Raw genomic sequence first — 23,684 nt, 5'->3', positions numbered from 1 at the left:
CTGAGGGAGTGCTGCACTGTCTGAAGTGCTGTCATCCAGATGAGACATTAAACTGAGGCCCCACCTGCCCCCTCAGGTGGATGTAAAAGATCCCATGGCACTGTTTGAAGAAGCACAGCGGAGTTCTGAGTTCTCCCTGGTGTCCTGGCCAATATTTATCCCTCAACCATAGAATCATAGAAAGGTTACAGCATGGAAAGAGGCCATTCAACCCATCGAGTGCATGCCGACTGTATGCAAGAGCAATCCAGCCAGTCCCACTCCCTCGCCCTATCCCCGTAGCCCTGCAAATCTTTTCCTTTCAAGTACTTATCCAGTTCCCTTTTGAAGGCCATGATTGAATCTGCCTCCACCATCCCCTCGGGCAGGGCATTCCAGATCCTAACCACTCGCCGTGTTTTTAAAAAAAAAGTTTTTCCTCATGTCACCTTTGGTGCTTTTGCCAATCACCTTAAATCTATGTCCTCTGGTTCTTGACCCTTCCACCAATGGGAACAGTTTGCCTCTACTTACTCTGTCTAGACCCTTTATGATTTTGAATACCTCTATCAAATCTCCTCGCAACCGTTTTTGTTCCAAGGAGAACAACCCCAGCTTCTCCAGTGTATCCACGCAACTAAAGTCCCTCATCCCTGGAATCATTCTAGTAAATCTCTTCTGCATCCTCTCTAAGGCCTTCACATCTTTCCTAAAGTGCGGTGCCCAGAACTGGACACAATACTCCAGTTGCGGCCGAACAAATATATATTCCTTTTAAGGCACAAAAACCCAACAGGAAAAATGGTCCAACCCTGGCTAACGACTGAAATTAAAAATAGTATTAAATCAAAGAAAGAGGCATATAAAGTTGCCAGAAAAAGCAGTAAGCCTGAGGATTGGGAACATTGTAGAATTCAACAAAGGAGGACCAAGAAATTAATAGAGGGAAAATAGAATATGAGAATAAACTAGCGAGAAACATTAAAAACGGACTGTAAAAGCTTCTATACGTATGTAAAAAGGAAAAGACTGGCGAAGGTAAATGTGGGTCCCTTACAGACAGAGACAGGAGAATTTATAATGGGGAATAAGGAAATAGCAGAGAAATTAAACAAATACTTTGTGTCTGTCTTCACTGAAGAAGAAACCTCCCAGAAATACTAGAGAACCAAGGGTCTGGCAAGACGAGGAACAGAAAGAAATTAGTAATCGTAAAAAAAAAAGTAGTACGAGAAATTAATGGGACTGAAAGTCGATAGATCCTGATGATCTACATCCCAGGGTTTTGAAAGAGGTGGCTATAGAGATAGTGGATGCATTGGTTGTCATCGTCCAAAATTTTATAGATTCTGGAACGGTTCCTGCAGATTGGAGGGTAGCAAATGTAACCCCACTATTTAAGAAAGGAGGGAGAGAGAAAACAGAGAACTACAGACCTGTTAGTCTGACATCAGTAGAAGGGAAAATGCTAGAGTCTATTATAAAGGATGTGATAACAGGACACTTAGAAAATAATAATAGGATTTGGCAGAGCCAACATGGATTTATGAAAGGGAAATCATGTTTGACAAACCTATTGGAGTTCTTTGAGGATGTAACTAGTAGAATAGATAAGGGGGAACCAGTGGATGTGGTGTATTTGGATTTTCAGAAGGCTTTCGATAAGGTCCCACACAGGAAGTTGGTGAACAAAGTTAGAGCACATGGAATTGGGGGTAATATTCTGGCATGGATTGCGAATTGGTTAACGGACAGAAAACAGAGAGTAGGAATAAACAGGTCTTTTTCAGGTTGGCAGACTGTGACTAGTGGGGTACCACAGGGATTGGTGCTTGGGCCCCAGCTATTCACAATCTATATCAATGATTCAGATGAGGGGACCAAATGTAATATTTCTAAGTTTGCTGATGGCACAAAACTAGGTGGGAATGTGAGTTGTGAGGAGGATGCAAAGAGGCTTCAAGGGGCTAAGTGAGTGGGCAAGAACATGGCAGATGGAATATAATGTGGAAAAATGTGAAGTTATCCACTTTGGTAGGAAAAACAGAAATGCAGAATATTTTTTAAATAGTGAGTGTGGGAAATGTTGATATTCAAAGGGACCTGGGTGTCCTTGTACATGAGTCACTGAAAGCTAAATGCAGGTGCAGCAAGCAATTAGGAAGGCAAATGGTATGTTGGCCTTTATTACAAGAGTAACTGTCTTAATTATATAGGGCCTTGGTGAGACCACACCTGGAGTATTGTCTACAATTTTGGTCTCCTTACCTAAGCGAGAATATACTTGCCATAGAAAGGAGTGCAACGCAGGTTCACCAGACTGATTCCTGGGATGGCAGGATTGTTGTATGAGGAGGGATTGAGTAGACTAGGCCTGTATTCTCTAGAGTTTAGAAGATCGAGAAGGGATCTCATTGAAACATACAAAATTCTTAGAGCTCGACAGGGTAGATGCAGGGAGGATGTTTCCCCTGGCTGGGGAGTCTAGAACCAGGGGTCATAGTCTCAGAATAAGGGGTCGGCCATTTAGGACTGAGATGAGAAATTTCTTCACTCAAAGGGTGGTGAATCTGTGGAATTCTCCACCCCAGAGGGCTGTGGAGGCTCAGTCATTGAGTACATTCAAAACAGAGATGGATAGATTTCTAGATATTAAAGGCATCAAGGGATATGGGGATGGTGCAGGAAAATGGCGTTGAGGTAGAAGATAAGCCATGATCTTTTTGAATGGCGGAGCGGGCTTGAGGGGCTGGATGGTCTACTCCTGCTCCCATTTCTTATGTTCTTAACCAGTGTTTTATAAAGGTTCATCATGACTTCCATACTTTTGTACTCTATGCCTCTATTTATAAAGCCTAGGATCCCATCTGCTTTTTTTAACCACTTTCTCAACCGGCCCTGCCACACCTTCAACGATTTGTGCACATATATCCCCAGATCTCTGTTCCTGTGCCCTCTAGTTTATATTGCCTCTCCTCATTCCTCCTACCGAAATGTATCACTTTGCATTTTTCTGTGTTAAATTTCATCTGCCACATGTCCGCCCATGCCACCAGCCTGTCTATAATCCTGTTGAAGATATATGCTCCTCACTGTTTACTACCCTTCCAAGTTAACTGCAAATTTTGAAATTGTGGCCTGTACACCCAAGTCCAAGTCATTAATATATGTATTAACCATCATCACTAAAACATTTTTTTTTAATTTGTTCATGGGATGTGGGCGTCGCTGGCGAGGCCGGCATTTATTGCCCATCCCTAATTGCCCTTGAGAAGGTGGTGGTGAGCCGCCGCCTTGAACCGCTGCAGTCCGTGTGGTGAAGGTTCTCCCACAGTGCTGTTAGGAAGGGAATTCCAGGGTTTTGACCCAGTGACGATGAAGGAACGGCGTTATATTTCCAATATATATATATATTATCTGGTCATTATCACATTGCTGTTTGTGCGACCTTGCTGTGTGTAAATTGGCTGCTGTGTTTCCTACATTACAACAGTGTCTACACTTCAAAAAGTATTTCATTGGCTGTAAAGCTCTTTGGGATGTACCGAGGTCATGAAAGGCGAAATATAAATGGAAGACTTTCGTTTTAATCTGGGGCTGTGGATGGTACTTTTATGTACATGTACTGGCACTTGACAAAAGGAAGATGATTCCTTGTGTGTGCAAATGTAAGGAATCTTACAACACCAGGTTATAGTCCAACAGTTTTATTTGAAAATCACGAGCTTTCGGAGGCTTTCTCCTTCGTCACTCACCTGACGAAGGAGAAAGCCTCCGAAAGCTTGTGATTTTCAAATAAAACTGTTGGACTATAACCTGGTGTTGTAAGATTCCTTACATTTGTACACCCCAGTCCATCACCGGCATCTCCACATCCTTGTGTGTGGAGGAAGAGTGCTGGAAAAATTGTCCAGTTTATGTTGAATTTATTCAATGTTAAAATAACAGACTAGATAGACGCCACCCACACCGTTACAACAATTCACAGCTGTTCCACATTTCATTCCATCACTTTATGTTCAATAAATAATCTGCATACTCTTGAGTTCTGTTCCAGTTTATTTTTTTTTTGAGAGTTTTGTGCTCATCAAGTTGAGGATGTTCGTGCTGAGAATTAGAACAAACGTTTCCCAGTTCAAGCAACTAGTCTCAACATCAGACTGGTCCAGTACAGTGCAGTTAGACACCGAGTAAATCTCCCTCCACTCTGCTCCAGCCATGTACCTCAAACTCAATCTCAGGAGAGCGCTGGGGTGTTGGGAAAGGTCCTACATTTGGCCTCTGTGTCTTCGAATTATGGCTTGAGAAGAAATAAAACGACTGAGGTTCCTGCTCCCAACTGTTATCTTATGATTTCTCCCAGAAAGTGCACGTCAGTGGGTTTTATGAGTTGCACATAGGATTGGGCTCAACTATTGGACCTTCCCACTTTCAAATAGCCTGCTGACGCTCACACATAAAGAATGGCCATTTGGATGAGGGACTGGAAGGCACCCAGTCTGTGGAACCGTGTCCCCAGTGCCGGTTAGTGCCTTCAGGACTAGGGGAGAGAAAGAAGTGTAATTTATCTATTTCTCACGCCAACTGTTCTGTGGCTTCTCCAAGTGAAATTGCCAGTTAGTGCAGGATTGGGGGCAGTTTGCTTGTGTTGCTGGGTTAATAGGAATAAAATCAGGCAGGGTTTCCACTCTGGTTGTTACCCAGTGACTCCCTACTAGAAAATGCACCAGTGCCCAGCCGGTGAGGAGGGGCTCACGCCTGAAACCCAACCCCCGCAAGCCTGTTGTCCAGTAGACTACATTTCCTCACTGGAAACGTGCATGAAGAATTGCCACTGGGCTAAGATACCGTTGGGCTCTGAGTGACAGTTTTCACCTTGCTAACCGAGAGTATAACTGGCGATGTGGATGTAGAACTGAATTTCATTTCCATTGATTTCAACGGGAATTAACATTGGCCGCTCGTTATAGAAACCACCCAGTCGGCCACACCTGTTTTACACCAGGGTGGCAAGTTGAAAATCACCCCCAATGTTTTGTATCGTGCCCATTGTTCCTTCTTGCACACTGCGCCATTTACATACTGCGCCATTTCCACACTGCGCCAGTAAAGCTGTTACGGTTTCAGTCTCGTGAACAAGTTAGCTAAATGGCTAACTCGAAACGGCTGGAAAAGAATCTGGAAAGGGAGGGGGAGGGGTCCAGTTGTTGTGATCCACATCGGAACCAACGACAAAGGAAAGAATAGGGAGGAGGTTCTGGTAAGGGAGTATCAGGAGTTAGGAATTAAATTGAAAAGCAGGACCTCCAGGGTAGTACTCTTCGGTTTATTACCTGAGCCACGTGTGAATTGGCACAGGGACAAACAGATCAGGAAAGTAAACACATGGCTGAAGGATTGATGTGGGAAAGAGAGGTTTCTTTTCATGGGACATTGGCATCACTACTGGGACAGGAGGAGCTGTACAGTTGGGATGGGCTGCACCTGAACCAGGCTGGGACCAAGGTCCTAGCAGAAAGGATAAATAGGGTGGTTAATAAGACTTTAAACTGGTAAAGGTGGGGGGGAGGAGGGAGGGCTCAGGCAAAAATATTAGTAAAAAAAGATAAAACAAGAGCAAGAAAAAGGGACCAGAGTAAAATCCAGGCCAGTTGTAGAAACCAATAAAATAATTGAAATTAATACAGTGGGACTGATAGATAAGAAAAATTATACCATAAAAAGTGTAAAAGTAAAAAGAACAACAAATAACTACTGAAGACAATTTAAACTGCTTGCACAGCAATGTACATAGTGTCTGAAATAAAACGGGGGAACTGGAGGAAATAATCCGAAGTGAGGAACCAGATGTAGTAGGAATTAACTGAAACATGGCTACAGAAAAAACAGGACTGGCAACTAAATATTGCAGATTGTAACATAATCAGAAAGGATAGGGAAGGAAGATGGGGGGGGGAGGTGGAGTAGCTGAACTAATTAGGGATAACATAATGGCAGTAGAAAAAAAGAGACATAACTATCAGAAGGATTGAAATAAAAGAAAAGAAGGGATTGATCATGCTAATAGGTGGTCAGTAGTATACCCCTAATAGTGGAAATATGTAAGCAAATATGTGAAATAAGTAAAGGGCATAGAAGAATAATCATGGGAGATTTTAACTACCCCCAAATAAACTGACAAGAAGAGGTAGGTAAAGGGTTACAGGAATGGAGTTTTACAATGTGTGCAGGACTCATTTCTCACCCAGTATGTAAAAAGCCCAACAAGAGAGGAAGCTCTGCTGGATCTAGTAATGGGAAATGAACCAGAGATAAGAGAAGTGTAGAGGAACATCTAGGCAATAGCAATCACAACATAATAAGGTTTAAGATAAAGATTGAGAAGGACATAAGTAAGACAAAGACCAAAGTTATAAATTTGGAAAAAAGCTGATTTTGAGGGGATGGGAATGGAACTAGGAAAAACAAACTGGAAAAATTTACCGACAAAGAAATAGAACAGCAGTGGGAAACATTCAAAACGATGATCAGTAGAGTCCAGGAGAAATATATCCCACTAAAAAGCAAGAACAAACTAGCCATGGATGAATAAAGAAATAAGGGCAAAATTGAAACTAAAGAAAAGGCATACACTAAGTACATAGACACAAAGGACAGTGTGATTAAAAAAGGGAATACGAAAAGGTTAGGAAAGGTGTCAAAAAAAACAATTAGGAAGGCAAAGAGAAACTACAAAATTACTATTTCTTTTATATTCTTTGATAATTTAAAGTATTCTACAGACACAAATTGCAAAAGAAAAATCAGGACAGGGATAAGGCCACTAAGGGATACACATAATAAACTCAGGTAATGACAGCGAAATGGCAGAAATACTAAATAATGACTTTGCCTCAGTATTTACCAGGGAGACTAACATGGTGGGCATGACATTAGAAGAAGAGATCAAAAAAGATATAAAGACATTTAAGATAGAAAGGGGGAAGATAATTGATAAACTGATAAAACCCCTGAGATAGCTGTGTGTGTTTTATATATTTATATATATATATATATATCTATCTCATTCAAAAACGGAATAGTGCAAGAGGACTAGCAGACAGCTAATGTGATCCCTATATTTAAAAACAGTTGTAGAACAAATCCAGGGAACTATAGACCAATTAGCTTAACCTCGGTGGTAGGAAAGATAATGGAATCCTTACTCAAAGATGTAATAGAAAAACATCTAGAAACTGAAAATATAATAAATAGTTAGCCAGATTTCAAAAGGGAAGGTCATGCTTGACCAACTTTATTGAATTCTTTGAAGAAGTAACAAAGAGTAGACGAGGGTAATGTAGTAGATGTGATATATTTGGATTTTCAAAAGGTCTTTGATAAGGTACCACATAGTAGATTCATGACTAATGTGGAGTCGGGGGACAAGTAGCAGAATGGATAGCAGGCTGGCTACAGAATAGAAAACAGAGAGTAGGGGTTAAAGGTAGTTACTCAAACTGGCAAAAGGTGGGAAGTGGTGTTGCACAAGGATCAGTGCTGGGACCACTGTTATTCATCATTTGCATTAACGATTTGGATTTGGGAATCGGAAGTACAATTTCAAAATTTGTGGACGACACCAAATTTTTGGGATATTGTTAATACGGAGGAGGACTGCGACAAAATACAGGAAGGCATTAATAAACTTGCAGAATGGGCATGTAATTGGCAAATGAATTTCAATATAGATAAGTGTAAGGAGGTACATTTTGGTAGGAATAATAAGGCCACATATTCCTTGGGAAAATAAAATCTAAACTGAGTAGAGGAGCAGAGGGAATTAGGGGTACAGATACACAAATCACCAAAAGCGGCAAGGCAGGTTAATAAGATCATTTTTTTAAAAAAAAAGCAAACCAAGCACTGGGGTTCATTTCTAGAGGGATAGAAATAATAAGCAGAGAAATTATGCTAAACTTGCACAGAACCTTGGTTAGACCACGCTTGGAGTACTGTGAACAGTTTTGGTCGTCTTATTATAAAAAGGATATAGAGGCACTGGAGAAGGTGCAAAAAAGATTTACTAGGATGATACCAGAAATGAGTGATTATACTTATCAGGAAAGATTGAACAGGCTGGGGCTTTTTTCTGTAGAGAAGAGAAGTCTGAGGGGTGACCTGATAGAGGTCTTTAAGATCGTTAAAGGGTTTGACAGGGTAGACGTAGAGAAGGTGTTTCCACTTTCAGAACTAGGGGCCATAAATATAAGATAGTCATTAATAAATCCAATAAGGAATTCAAGAGAAACTTCTTCACCCAGAGAGTGGTTAGAATATGGAACTCGCTACCACAAGGAGTAGTTGAAGGGACTAGCATAGATGCATTTAAGGGGAAGCTAGATAAACACATGAGGGAGAAAGGAATAGAAGGATATGTTGATAGGGTTAGATGAAGAAGGGTGGGAGGAGGCTCACGTGGAGCAGAGACACTGGCATGGACCTATTGGGCTGAATGGCCCGTTTCTGTGCTATGCATTCTATGTAATTCTTTGTAAATACTTCCGGGGGGAGTATGATTGCAAAGCTGAAACCGCCCTTCCGGTAACATTTCTTAGTTACTCGCTCCCCTGGTGGCAAGTTACTGTGCCATACTATAGCGAGTCAGCTGATCTGAGGTTGGCGGAGGGGAGGAGGCGTTATGATTGGCCTTGATGCCCCCTGTGCACTATTCCCAACCAGGGGGTGTGGTGCGATGTACATTTTCTTTCCATCCATGTCAGGAACACTTGGCTTCTAGTCTGTAGAGGGGGCACTGACTGTGTGAGGGGCTGTGGGTTCAAAGCTGAGCCATGCCAGGATGTGTCAGTAAACCACCCTGCTGTGCCTGGGTATCTCAACTGTTGCAATGTAAGAAGTTTTCTTTCATGTGGGTAGATTTATTAGAACGGTTTTTACAAGTCCTCCTCCAGCTAATCATCATACAACCATGTTACCGTCAGTTAGTGGACAGGAGGGCTCCCCTCACAGGTCCACGGACTGCGAGCAGTCACTCTGCCTGACAGAGCATATATGAGGAATGTGAGAGCGGATCACATCCTCGCTGCATTTATCTCTGCTCCTTACACATGTTCAGTGCCTGTTCTGTCATGACACCTTCGAGTAGGAGTACAGTAGAATCCTGTTGTACCGATCACTGCTTGTAGTGATGAAGTGCTTAGAACAATCGCTTTCCAAAACCACAGCCCCTCTGAGGTTACCTGCACTCTTGTGTAGTGATCAGCTCAGTTGTGAGCGGCTTGTTGAACGACAGTTGCCTCGGTTGTAGTGTCTAACCTGCATGGATCAAGACACTATTGGTGAAGGGACGTGGCCTGGGGTCTCCATCCACCACAGTATATCGGGGATCATGAGATTAGCAGTATACATGGGGATAGTGGGATCAGCAGTGTAGAAGCTTAGAGCATAGAGGAGGCCATTCGGACCATTGTACACATGACTCCTTGACTGTATAACTCACTCACAGGAGGCGGTGAATGTTCCCTTTATCACACTTGCAGTGTTTGTTTGTTTTGAGTTTGCAAAATTAATTGGACAGGACGCGGCGGGGACGGTGGGACGGCCAGGGTGCGGCGGGGACGGTGGGATGGCCAGGGTGCGGCGGGGACGGTGGGATGGCCAGGACGATGCGGGGATGGTGGGATGGCCAGGACGCTGGTGGGAATGGCCAGGGCGCGGCGGGGACGGTGGGAATGGCCAGGGCGCGGCGGGGACGGTGGGAATGGCCAGGGCGCGGCGGGGACGGTGGGAATGGCCAGGGCGCGGCGGGGACGGTGGGAATGGACCCTTCTGATATATCAATCAGTTGGGTTTGGTGATCATTAGGGCTGCTGACCAATTCACTTACTATACAAAGGTTGTGAGCAGACGCTCGTGCCCTTTAAACTCTATTCCGTGATTATTCTCACTGCTCTGCTGTTGATTGGGTTTTCCAGGGTTCGAGCCTGAGACGTACTGGGATCGGATGCAGCTTCTGCAGGAGGCCATTCTTGCCAGGTACAGTGCTTCAGGATACTCGTAAGGGCAGCATTGTTACACACGGGTTTTAATTGAGGCATAATCTTTGTTTGAAGCATAAAACTAATCAAAACATTGCTCATATGTACAAACAGCAATAGTTACAACCCTTCAGCCTACTATTTTCTGCTATTAGAGCTATTTTTGTCAACAATGGTAATCTTTTAATTTTATTTTTTTCTCCCCTCTCCCTCTTTCAGTTATTTCCTCCATCCCCACCTCCCCAATAATGCACCAGTTCCTTAGCATGAAGGCAAGCAGGCAGTTCATGGCTCTGGCAGTGTCCCTCTGTAACCATTAGGGGGTGCATGAGGTTGCCTTATTATGATTACCTGCCTTCTTTATATAGGGCCTCCTCACTTCAACACATCTCGTAGTGTTTCACCCAATGCATTACTGTTTTGAAGTGCAGTTTGCTTGTTGTGTAGCCAAATGCTGATTTTTTTTTTACCCCTGGGTAAATTTCCACTTAGTGCCAAGCTGGTGTCATTGGCTTGCCCGGTGACTAACGGTGAGGATGCACCTCTTTATTTTTTAATGGTACTCTGACTAACTTGTTAATATTTTGCCTTTGAGATGTCCGTTTTGGAGTGTTTTTATTTTATTATAATGTGTGCGGTGAATGTCTAACCTGAGAACAGCCCCCTAGTGCGCTGTTCTACAGGGACACAGGCACAGACGAGCAGACACTCAGCCAGGCAAATTAATTCCTGTCTGTCAAAGTATTTTTGAAAGTGAAGTGGAGCTGGGGTGTAAAGCAGTGAGATCACCAAGTGCATTAACCGGAGATGCTGGGATTTGTGTCTAGAATTAAGGCACGGTTTACAGTGGCAGTGCCGTGACCTCAGCTCGATCGGAAGCGGTGCGAGTCAGCCTGTTCTCACCAACTCGGCTTCACGCCGGTTGCCGTGCGACTCCAGCTGGTGCGAAGCCAAGTCCTTAAACGTTTTTAATGTTAGCAGCAACCCATTATCCCATCATCCCATCGGTACAGCTTAACAACAACAACTTGCATTTATATAGCACTTTTAACATAGTAGAACGTCCCAAGGCACTTCACAGGAACAACATCAAACTAAATTTGACACCAAGCCACATGAGATATCAGGACAGGTGTCCAAAAGCTTGGTCAAAGAGGTAGGTTTTAAGGAGGAGAGAGGGGTAGAGAGGCGAAGAGGTTTAGGGAGGGAATTCTAGAGCTTAAGGCCAAGGCAGCTGAAGGCACGGCCGCCAATAGTGGAGCGATTAAAATCGGGGATGCAGAAGAGGCCAGAATTGGAGGAGCGCAGAAATCTCGGAGGGTTGTAACCTCCTCCAGCCCTACGACCCTCCGAGATCTCTGTGCTCCTCCAATTCTGGCCTCTTGCGCGTGCCCGATTTTAGAGACAGGGAGGGGTGAGGCAATGGAATTGTATTGGGATGCCAGTGAGCTGGGTTCGGCACAAGTGGGCAAGTACTCGAGCACACGGACCTGCTTCACCTGACCAGAGAGGGTTGCAGACCCGGTGGTTAAAATCCGTGCTGCCAGCATACACCACTCTATAGCAGGTGTGGTGTCAAACTGGTATAACAGGCTCATAAGACTACAGTGGACCCATCGAGGGGAAAATTGCTGGCAATGTCTGCAGTAGTATACTTGATGCACTCTAGATTAGATAATGGTGTGGGAGAAGTGGGTTTCGATTCATGGGGCACTGGCACCAGTACTGGGAAAAGAGGGTGCTGTTCCCTTGGGACGGGCTTCACCTGAACCATGCTGGGACCAGTGTTCTGGCAAACCGAATAACTAGGACGGTAGAGAAGGCTTTAAACTAAACAGGGTGGGGGGGCTCAGGTGGGGCAAAGTTTAGATTGATAAAGAGAAAAGACAAGAAAGTAGTGATACACTCTGTTTATCAGGAAAGGACAGCGTACAAACATAGCAAATGAGGCCGGGGTAGGAAAGAAAGGTAAAAAGGCAAAATTAAAGGTTCTTTATCTGAATGCATGCAACATTCGTAATAAGAGAGATGAATTGACAGCACAAATGGGTATGATCTCTTGCCCATTGCAGAGACCTGGTTGCAAGGTGACCAAGGTTGGGAGCTAAATATTCAGGGTTATTTAACATTTCGGAAGGATAGGAAGAAAGGTAAAGGTGGTGGGGTAGCTCTGTTAATAAAGGATGAAGTTGGTATAATAGTGAGAAATGATCTTGGCTCAGAAGATCAAGATGTCGAATCACTTTGGGTGGAAGTAAGAAATAGCAAGGGAAAGAAATCACTGGTGGGAGTAGTATATAGGCCCCCTAACAGTAGCTACACTGTAGGGCAAAATATAAATCAGGAAATAAGGGGGGCTTGTAAAAAAAGGTAATGCAATAATCATGGGCGATAATAACTTTCATGTAGATTGGACAAATCAAATTGACAAAAATAGCCCTGAGGAGGAGTTCATAGAATGTATTAGGGACTGTTTCTTAGACCAATATGATCGGGGAACCAACCAGGGAACAGGCCGATTTGGTAATGGGTAACGAAACAGGATTAATTAATGATCTCAAAGTAAAGGATCCCTTGGGAAGCAGTGATCATAACATAGAATTTCACATCCAGAGGAAGTAAAGGACAGGGTGCATAAAGGGGAACCAATGGATGCAGTATATTTGGATTTCCAAAAGGCATTTGATAAGGTGCCACATAAAAGATTACTGCACAAGATAAGAGCTCATGGTGTTGGGGGTAATATACTGGCATGGATAGAGGATTGGCTAACTAACAGAAAATAGAGTCTGGATAAAAGGGTCATTTTCAAAATGGCAATCTGTAACTAGTGGGGTGCCGCAGGGATCTGTGCTGGAGCCTCAACTATTTACAATATATATCATTGGATGAAGGAACAGAGTGTCTTGTGGCCAAATTTGCTGATGACACAAAGATAGGTGGAAAAGCAAGTTGCGAGGAAGTCACAAAGTGTCTGCAAAGGGATATTGACAGGTTAAGCGAATGGGCAAAAATTTGGCACATTGAATATAATGTGGGAAAATGTGAAGTCATCCACTTTGGGAGGAAAAATAAAATAGCAAAATATTACTTGAATGGAGAAATACTACAAAATGCTGCGGTACAGAGGGATCTGGGTGTCCTCATACATGAAACGCAAAAAGTCAACATACAGGAACAGATATGTAGGCAAATCTCAGAAAATTGTGCAAATAATAGGGTAATAATAGTGGGGGATTTCAACTTCCCCAATATTAACTGGGATACTCAGAGTGTAAAAGGCTTAGAGGGTACAAAATTCTTAACGTGCATCCAGGAGAGCTTTTTGAGCCAGCATGTAGAAAGTCCTACAAGAGAGGGGGCGGTACTGGACCTAATTCTAGGGAATGTGGCCGGCCAAGTGGAAGAAGTGCTAGTAGGTGAGCACTTTGGTGTCAGTGACCATAATTCAGTGAGATTTAAGGTGGTCATGGAAAAGGACAGGGAGGGGCCGGAAATAAAGGTTCTAAATTGGGGGAAGGCCGATTTTAATAGGATAAGGCAGGATCTGGCCAAAATGGACTGGGATCAGCTGCTTGTAGGAAAATCCGCATCGGAGCAATGGGAGTCTTTCAGAAGGGAGATTGAGACCATACAATGGCAACATGTTCCCGTAAAGGTCAAGGGTGGTTCCAAGAACTCCAGGGAACCTTGGATGTCAGGGGATATACGAGAATGGATTAGGAAAAAAAGGAGGGCTTTTGGCAGATACAAAAGGCTAAGGACGGAGGAAGCCCTAGAGGAGTACAAAAAGTGCAGGGGGATACTTAAAAAGGAAATTAGGAGATCAAGGAGGGGCCATGAAAAAACACTGGCGAGCAAAATAAAGGAAAATCCTAAGATGTTTTATAAGTATATTAAGGGTAAGAGGATAACTAGGGAAAAAATAGGGCCCATTAGGGACAAAAATGGCAATCTGTGTGTGGAGCCGGAAGATGTAGGAGGGGTTCTAAATGAATTTTTTGCATCTGTTTTCACTATGGAGAAGGACGATGTAGACATAGAAATACGACAGGGGGACTGTGATATACTCGAACATATTAACATCGAGCGGGAGGAGGTATTGGCGGTTTTAGCAGGCCTAAAAATGGATAAATCCCCAGGCCCGGACAAAATGTATCCCAGGCTACTGTGTGAGGCAAAGGAGGAGATTGCGGGGGCTCTAACACATATATTCAGAACCTCTCTGGCCACAGGGGATGTGCCAGAGGACTGGAGAACCGCTAATGTAGTACCATTATTCAAGAAGGGGAGTAGGGAAAAACCGGGGAACTACAGGCCAGTGAGCCTAACATCAGTGGTAGGAAAATTATTGGAAAAAATTCTGAAGGACAAAATTAGTCTCCACTTGGAGAAGCAAGGATTAATCAGGCTTTGTCAAGGGAAGATCATGTCTGACTAATTTGATTGAATTTTTTGAGGGGGTGACTAGGCGTGTGGATGAGGGTAACGCAGTGGATGTGGTATACATGGATTTCAGTAAGGCCTTCGATAAAGTCCCGCACAGGAGACTGGTCAAGAAGGTACGAGCCCATGGAATCCAGGGTGCCTTGGCACTTTGGATACAAAACTGGCTTAGTGGCAGAAGGCAGAGGGTGATGGTCGAAGGTTGTTTTTGTGACTGGAAGCCTGTGGCCAGTGGGGTACCACATGGATCTGTGCTGGGGCCCTTGCTGTTTGTGGTCTACATTAACGACTTGGATATGAATGTAAAAGGTATGATCAGTAAGTTCGCTGATGATACAAAAATTGGTAGGGTGGTAAATAGCGAGGAGGATAGCCTCAGTCTGCAGGACGATATAGATGGGTTGGTCAGATGGGCGGAACAGTGGCAAATGGAATTTAACCCGGAAAAGTGCGAGGTGATGCACTTTGGAGGGACTAACAAGGCAAGGGAATATACAATGAATGGGAAGACCCTAGGCAAGACAGAGGGTCAGAGGGTTATCTTGGTGTGCAAGTTCACAGATCCCTGAAGGCGGCGGAACAGGTAGATAAGGTGGTAAAGAAGGCATATGGGATACTTGCCTTTATTAGCCGAGGCATAGAATATAAGAGCAAGGAGGTTATGATGGAGCTGTATAAAACACTGGTTAGGCCACAGCTGGAGTACTGTGTGCAGTTCTGGTCGCCGCACTACAGGAAGGATGTGATCACTTTGGAGAGGGTGCAGAGGAAATTCACCAGGATGTTACCTGGGCTGGAGCGCTTCAGCTATGAAGAGAGACTGGGAAGATTGGGTTTGTTTTCCTTGGAGCAGAGGAGGCTGAGGGGGGACATGATTGAGGTGTACAAAATTATGAGGGGCATAGATAGGATGGATACTAAGGAGCTTTTTCCCTTCGTTGAGGGTTCTATAACAAGGGGGCGTAGATTCAAGGTAAAAGGCGGGAGGTTTAGAGGGGATTTGAGAAAGAACTTTTTCACCCAGAGGGTGGTTGGAGTCTGGAACTCACTGTCTGAAAGGGTTGTGGAGGCAGGAACCCTCACAACATTCAAGAAGCATTTGGATGAGCACTTGAAATGCCATAGCATACAAGGCTACGGACCAAATGCTGGAATATGGGATTAGATTAGACTGGGCTTGATGGCCGGCGCGGACACGATGGGCCGAAGGGCCTCTATCCGTGCTGCATAACTCTATGACTCTCGGTCTGGCAGGTAATCTTGAAGGCAAACGCAATATTGGCCTTTATTTCTAGGGAGATGGAGTATGAAAGCAGGGAAGTCATGCTACAATTGTACAGGGTGCTGGTGAGACCACACCTGGAGTACTGCGTACAGTTCTGGTGCCCTTTATTGAAGGAAGGACATACTTGCATAGGAGGCAGTTCAGAGAAGGTTCACTAGGTTGCTTCCGGGTATGGAAGGGTTGTCTGATGTGGAAAGATTGAACAGGTTGGGTCTATACTCATTGGAGTTTAGAAGAATGAGAGGAGATCTTATTGAAACATACAAGATTCTGAGGGGACTCGATAAGGTAGATGCTGAGAGGATGTTACCCTTCATGGGGGAATCTAAAACTAGGGGGCATAGTCTCAGAATAAGGGGTCACCCATTTAAGATGGAAATGAAGAGGAATTTCTTCTCCCAGAGGGTCGTGAATCTTTGGAATTCTTTACCGCAAAAAGCTGTGGAGGCTGAGTCATTGAATACATTCAAGGCTGAGTTAGACACATTTTTGATCAGCAAGGGAGTCAAAGGATATGGGGAAAGGGCGGGAAAGTGGACTTGAGGTAAAAATCAGATCAGCCATGATCTCATTAAAAGACAGAGCAGGCTTGAGGGGCCGAATGGCCTACTCCTGCTCCTATCTCTTCTGGTCTCTTATAGTAATGCTTGGGAGTCGGCTTGCCAACACTCCAGGATTGTCCTGGAGTTTCCAGGAATTAATCTCCTGGACAATGCTGCAAGCAACCTGGGACAGAAATCATAGGGGCAATAAACAAAAATTCTCTCCAATCTCTCTCCTTCTATCTCTCTTTTTTTTTCTCTCTCTCTCTCTCTCTCTTTCTCTCAACTCTGCGTAATGATACTTCTCCGGAGGACTGACATCCATTGTAATACCATCACCCCAGCTCAGACCAGCAATTGCAACCAGCCTAGTCTGTGGGGCTCAGTTCCACACTGTACACTGACCAGTCTAGCCATCAGGGAGGCCAGGATCTCTGCTTTATACTTGCGTTTATCTTGCTCACTTATCTCTCTGTTCCAGGTTTGGTTTTGTCCAAGACAAGTACTCTGCCTCAGCCTTTAACTTCCCGGCAGAGAACAAGCCGCAGTATATTCACGTCACAGGTGAGTGCCAGTCTAGGATTCCACGGCAAGCTGTATTCATGCAGTGCTAAGAATGACGATGCAAGGGTGCCAGTTACACAGATGGTGAACCGTAGCGTTTTCAGTCTGACAATTTGTCCCATCGCTGAGGACTCCCAAAACCTCCCCCAAGAGCAGCAAAGTATTTACTGTGGTCCATTTTGCATTCGCAGCTATAAAGGAATTTTTTTAATATTTAAAAGTAACTTTTTCTTTTTTTGGTTTTGTTTCTCCCTCTAGTTATTTTCTCCCTTCTTAGTTTCCCACTCTGTGTTCCCCATAGAGTTTGCGAGCAACATTCGGTGGCACTGCCTCTGCTGCTATGTACCTAACCACCGAGAGGTGTGCAGTGGGGACTCGACCCTTAGCTTTCCCCTCCTTCGCTGGGGGGGAAGCTGCTAGGGTGAGAGTTGAGAGACTCCCAACTGCCCAGCGGGGAGGCTGCTGGTGTGAGAGCTGAGACACTCCCAACTGTCCAGCGGGGAGGCTGCTGGTGTGAGAGCTGAGACACTCCCAACTGTCCAGCGGGGAGGCTGCTGGTGTGAGAGCTGGGACACTCCAAACTGTCCAGCGGGGAGGCTGCTGGTGTGAGAGCTGGGACACTCCCAACTGTCCAGCGGGGAGGCTGCTGGTGTGAGAGCTGGGACACTCCCAACTGTCCAGCGGGGAGGCTGCTGGTGTGAGAGCTGGGACACTCCCAACTGTCCAGCGGGGAGGCTGCTGGTGTGAGAGCTGAGACACTCCCAACTGTCCAGCGGGGAGGCTGCTGGTGTGAGAGCTGGGACACTCCCAACTGTCCAGCGGGGAGGCTGCTGGTGTGAGAGCTGGGACACTCCCAACTGTCCAGCGGGGAGGCTGCTGGTGTGAGAGCTGGGACACTCCCAACTGTCCAGCGAGGAGGCTGCTGGTGTGAGAGCTGGGACACTCCCAACTGTCCAGCGGGGAGGCTGCTGGTGTGAGAGCTGGGACTTCCAACTGTCCAGCTGTGACCATGAATTTTCTGAGCAGGGCACGACCAGGTTTATAGTGCCATGTCTTTGTGCTACACTGGCGCACTAATCAGTGCACTGCATGTGGATTTAGAGTGCCTAGTTTCCCTTCTGCAATATCATGAATCAGTTTCTGTGAATTTATGGTGTGAAAAATGTATTTTTTTTATTTTGTGCTACTGCATGTTAATTTCATTTTGGGAGGGTGGGGCGGGGGAGGTTTATGGAGAAGTCTTGAGAAGAAACTGGAAATGTTTTAAATAACTGGGAAAAAAAGTGACATTATCTTGGTGAAAATGTTAATGCTAAAATTCAGACTTGTCCTAAAGTTTCCCCTGAGGACCTAGGCCTTGAAATTATACTAAGTGTTAATGTACAGACAGTTAACTCATTAGTAAAATGTTCCTTTGCCCTCTGTTTACTGGAGATGTTAACTGGTTAATATCTCTGAAAGTAGCCAACAAAAAATTACAATTTTTGTAATTTGTTGGCCTTCATTGCAAGGGGATTTGAGTACAGGAGCAAGGATGTCTTACTGCAGTTATACAGGGCCTTGGTGAGACCACACCTGGAGTATTATGTGCAGTTTTGGTCTCCTTACCTAAGAGAGGATATACTTGCCATAGAGGGAGTGCAGCGAAGGTTCACCAGACTGATTCCTGGGATGGCAGGACTGTCGTACGAGGAGAGATTGGGTCGACTCGGCCTGTATTCACTCGAGTTTAGAAGAATAAGAGGGGATCTCATTGAAACATATAAAATTCTGACAGGGCTAGACAGACTGGATGCAGGGAGGATGTTTCCCCTGGCTGGGGGGGTCCAGAACGAGGGGTCACAGTCTCAGGATACGGGGTAGAACATTTAGGACTGAGATGAGGAGAAATTTCTTCACTCAGAGGGTGGTGAACCTGTGGAATTCTCTACCACAGAAGGCTGTGGAGGCCAAGTCACTGAATATATTTAGGAAGGAGATAGATAGATTTCTAGGCACAAAACGCATCAAGGGATATGGGGAGAGAGCAGGAATATGGTATTGAGATACTAGTCCTGCTCCTATTTTCTATGTTTCTATGTTTAAAACAAAAGCAAAATACTGCGGATGCTGGAAATCTGAAATAAAAACAGAAAATGCTTAAAACTCTCAGCAGGTCAGGCAGCATCAGTGGGGAGAGAAACAGAGTTAACATTTCAGGTCGAAGACCTTTTATCAGAACTGTTAAGAGATGAACAGTTTTTAAGCAAGTGCAGAGTCAGGGAAAAGGGGACAGGAAAAGAACAAAAGGGAGAGGCCTATGATGGGGTGAAGGGCAGGAGTGATTCATTGATAAAAGTGGTGATGGTGCAAGGGAAAAGGAGGTGATAATGAGATAAGTATAGAAACAAAGGATGGTTCCAGAGGAGATGTAAATGGTTACAGCAGAATAGCAGGGAAGTATGGAAAATCTGGCAAAGTGGAGGGGGTTGCCATGGCCCAGGAATGTGGTGGAAGAAAGGCATGTAGACCCCAGCGGTGCGGACCATCCCTCCGGCCGTGTATCGACAAGGGATCCCCACCCCAAGCATCAGCCCACACCCCCTCCACTCCCAGTGCCTGCTGTCCGAAACACAATGGGAGTGGTGGCTAAGGTCTAACAATGTTACAAATTATAAAGGAAAGCATTAAGATTTTGTTCACTGGTTCATACAACATAATGTCAAGACCTTAATGAGAAGTAGAAGATGTGACCTTTGGTTTGCCTCTGATGTGGACAGGCAATCTATTAATTCCAAATTATTGTTTCTTCTATGCTCACCCCAGGTACAGTATTTCTTCAGTTGCCATATTCCAAACGCAAGTTCACCAGCGGCCAACAGAGACGGCGGAGAAACTCCACCAGCTCCAGCACCCAGAGCCTCTTCGGTGAGGAGAAAATCGGCTACAACTGGGCCTACAACACCATGCTGACCAAAACCTGGCGATCCAGTGCCACCGGTGACGAGAAATTCGCTGATCGTCTGCTCAAGGACTTCAATGACTTCTGCTCCAACAGGGACAACCGTCTGGGAAGCTTCTGGGAGAGCTGTCTGGAGAAAATGCATTCCAGTGCACCCTGAGACTGAGAACCAGTACAGAACGGGTGGGAGCAGCGGGGAACCACGGTCATCTTCAGCGTAAAACCAGTCATCTAGCTCGTGGTAACCTTTGCCCATTGGAAGCACATCCAATGCCCATTGGCACCTGCATCTAACCTTTGCTCATTGGAAACACATCCAATGCCCATTGTATGCTTGGGTCAAATTTCCCACGCTGCCAGTCCACAGTGCCACACGTACTCCGCCCCTCAGTGCCTCAGCTGAGTTTTACCAAATGGCTTACCCAACTGCTTCCGTTATGTCCTAGTCGGTCATAGCCGTACATTTGGTCACATTGACTACGAATGCAGATATTATCTCAATTTCAGCCACACTGACGAAAGCCTGGCCAGGTTAGTGGATTTGGTTGGGCAGAGTAAGACGTGAGTTCTTGGGACTCTCGGCAATGAACATTTCAAATGGGAGTGTGGAGGTATCAGAGGGGAGAAGGGGCATCATTTGCTGGTGGTCTTGCAGTAACTTAAATTATGCAGTCAAATCTCTTCATTAACAAACACTTCTCGCAAACCATTAGCTCTTGTCAGTTTCTGTGGTTCTTGCTAATTTCAAGCCTTCGTTAGATGAGCTCATTAGAATGAATGACTCGGTCCCCACAGTTTGTAACTATGTGCCTTTGACTGTGCTGAGATGTCCAGTCCAGATAATGAATAATGTGATTCTCCTGTTGAATATTTATTTGAGATTTTGTACATTGAATTTCTGCATTCAGTTTTATTTAGACGGGAATGGAATGGCACAAGGCTGCATATAGAGCAGAATGTTCCAAAGGAATTTAGAAAAATTAACTTGGTCACAAGTGGTAGTGATCACTTGGGTGTTGCTGTACAGCACAGTCCTGATCATGAGCACAGTAGTGACCACCTTCCGAGTTATAGCGCATCCCAGTATATGTCCCAAACAGGGACCCGTACACACTGCCCCCCCCCGTTTCATTAGGACTTTCACTTCATTGTTTTTTCTTGGGATTCTGCTTACATTTCCATAATTTTCTTCTGCTCTCCTTCCCCCTCCACGATATGCCCACCCTCTCTATTCTCAGCTAGTTGGAGAGGGGGGACGCCAACCAAAAAAAAACTCCATTTTTTATTTGACGTGACTGGTTCTGAGAGAGGAAAATTAATATTCAGAACATGGGGGGGAGGGAGGGGATTGCATATTTCCAAGGATAGTGAGAACAGTTTGGTAATTTACATACCTCTACTTGGTTGTAGTGCTGAGTATGGGAGTCTAACTGGGATTCTGCACAAGGCAGGGTGAGAAGGCGATTAGAGACTGGGCTCTACTGGAGGAATTCCAATCACTTCTGTTGAATGAATGTTCTGTGACTCCTGAAACCGAACACAAAGTTTCAACTCCCTCCAAGGTATTTGTTAATTTATACAAAATAATAATATATTAATCATTACTCCTGGGTCAGGCAGGCTATGCAAATAGGAAAACCAAGTGACTGGCCCATTAAGTTTCTCCAGCGTGGAATCCCCCCAAGTTTGTAAACCCAGCCCCTCCTGCATGGAATCCCCTTGAGTGTGTAAACCACCAGGTTGTGTTCCCGTTGAGACAGTGTGGCCTGGAAAATGGATGATGTTGAACCTGAAGGATAAACCGATGAGGGGTAGACATGGCACAATATTTATTGCGCATGTTTTTCATGTATATACTGTATGGTAACTCAGTGTATTCACTGGCTTAAACACATAAGTACCAGGACACCGGAAAATTGTTTTAAGCCAATACATTTTAATATGCGACTAATTTCTTGTGCGATGCTCTTAATTCCTATCAAATTCCTCACTGCCAGTGAGCAATCTATAATCCCCCACACTTACACTTGGTGTTTGACTGTATCTGTAGAGTTGTCAGTGATATGGACATGGTTTGGACCATAGTCTTCAGTGAGACTGAAACCTGTGGTTCTGGTCACGACCAGGTACCTAGCTGACCGCTCTAAAGAGAAACAAGTACCGCTAACATTTCCTCAGCTTTATCTTCGTAACTTATATTTGCAAATAAAAAATTTTTTTAAATCCTTCTGTTTTATTTTTTACAATTTGTGTAATTCTGTATAGAAAATTGTTGGGCTGTGCAATGTTAAATCACCAGACCAAGATTAAAATGTCTCACTAATGGTATTTCCAGACTCGGTCAATTTTCACATGAAGGTTTTTTTTCTTCTTTGTATTTGAGATTTTAATGAAAGCATGGCACAAGGCAACGTAGGTGGGAGCTCCTCCTTTAAGATGCTCCTTAAAACCTACCTCTTTGACCCTGTCCTAATATCTCCTTATATGGCTCGGTGTCAAATTTTGACTGATAACGCTCCTGTGACGTGCTTTGGGACATTTTATTGCTAATGCATTGATGCAACTGCTATACCTTGACCAAGATATTGCACAAAGTAGTACTAACTCTGCCATTATCAACACACCTTGCTCTGTTCTCAGATCTTCTCTCTCCCACTATGCCGACTGTTCCACTTATTATTTTACAGCTCAGTTTCTACTGAAGCGATTCTCAGTGTTCCAAGCTAATTTGAGATGTGTTTTGAGCCTGTGTTCTAGATAGATCCAAATGGGACACAATGCTGGGAATGTACAGCAGGGCGGGTAACATCTTAAAAACGATTCCCAGGCAACAGGAGCCTTCTCCTCTTTGCCAGATTTTCCCTACTTCCCTCCCATTTTGTTATTCTGCTGTAACCATTTACACCTTCTCAGTATGTTTCCAGTCCAACGAGGAAGGAGGCATTGCTGGATCTGGTTCCGGGGAATGAGGTGGGCCAAGTGGAGCAAGTGTCAATGGGGGAACATTTAGGGAACAGTGATCATAGTGTCATATGGTTTAGATTAGTTATGGGATAGGACAAGGAACAACCTAGAGTAAAAATACATTTACCTGAGGAAGGAGGAAGCCTCCGAAAGCTTGTGAATTTAAAATAAAATTGCTGGACTATAACTTGGTGTTGTAAAATTGTTTATAATTGGAGGAGGGCCAATTTCAGCGGGTTGAGAACAGATCTGGCCCGGATAAGTTGGAATCAAAAGATTGTCAGGCAAAACTGTAATCTAACAATGGGCGACCTTTAAAGAGGAGTTGGTTCGGGTACAGTCTAGGTACATTCCCACAAGGGGCAAAGGTAGGGCAACCAAAGCCAGAGCTCCCTTGAAGACAAAAGAGGTAAAGAGTAAGATGAAGCAGAAAAAGGGAGCATATGACATGTCAGGTTGATAATACAAGTGAGAACCAGGCTGAATATAGAAAGTTCAGAAGGGAAGTAAAAAAGGAAATGGGGGGCAAAGACAGAGTATGAGAATAGACTGGCGGCCAACATAAAAGGGAATCCGAAAATCTTCTAAAAGCATATAAATAGTAAACTGGTAGTAAATGGAGGGGTGGGGCTGATTATGGACCAAAAAGATCTACGCACGGAGGCAGAGGGCATAGCTGAGGTACTAAATGAGTATTTTGCATCTGTCTTTACCATGGAAGAAGATGCTGCAAAGTCACAGTAAAAGAGGTGGTAGTTGAGATACTGGATGTGCTAAAAATTAATAGAGGAGCTACTAGAAAGGCTGGCTGTCCATATGGGATGCTTCCTAGGTTGCTGAGGGAAGGGTGGAAATTGCAGAGGTGCTGGCCACAATCTTCCAATCCTCCTTAGATACGGGGGAGGTGCCAGAGGACTGGAGAATTG

The 23,684-nt window shown here is 44.5% G+C and overlaps 1 protein-coding gene across 4 annotated transcripts in view; it reads left to right on the top strand.

The window, feature by feature from the left end:
* Positions 1-22,122, top strand: part of depdc5 (DEP domain containing 5, GATOR1 subcomplex subunit) — a 194,629-nt gene extending 172,507 nt beyond the window's left edge. For all 4 annotated transcript variants that reach the window (XM_068005515.1, XM_068005516.1, XM_068005514.1 and 1 more), the window contains exons 39-41: positions 9,954-10,014; positions 16,771-16,853; positions 19,659-22,122. In XM_068005515.1, the coding sequence (XP_067861616.1) occupies positions 9,954-10,014; positions 16,771-16,853; positions 19,659-19,954 (440 nt within the window). In that variant the 3' untranslated portion in view covers positions 19,955-22,122. The remainder of the gene's footprint in view (positions 1-9,953; positions 10,015-16,770; positions 16,854-19,658) is intronic.
* The last annotated feature ends 1,562 nt before the right edge of the window (positions 22,123-23,684 follow it).

Source organism: Heptranchias perlo, chromosome 25 (genome assembly GCF_035084215.1).
Source record: "Heptranchias perlo isolate sHepPer1 chromosome 25, sHepPer1.hap1, whole genome shotgun sequence".
In the NCBI taxonomy this organism is placed as follows: domain Eukaryota; kingdom Metazoa; phylum Chordata; class Chondrichthyes; order Hexanchiformes; family Hexanchidae; genus Heptranchias; species Heptranchias perlo.
Note: the sequence above shows the minus strand (reverse complement) of the source record. Positions and strands in the feature narration are given on the sequence as shown.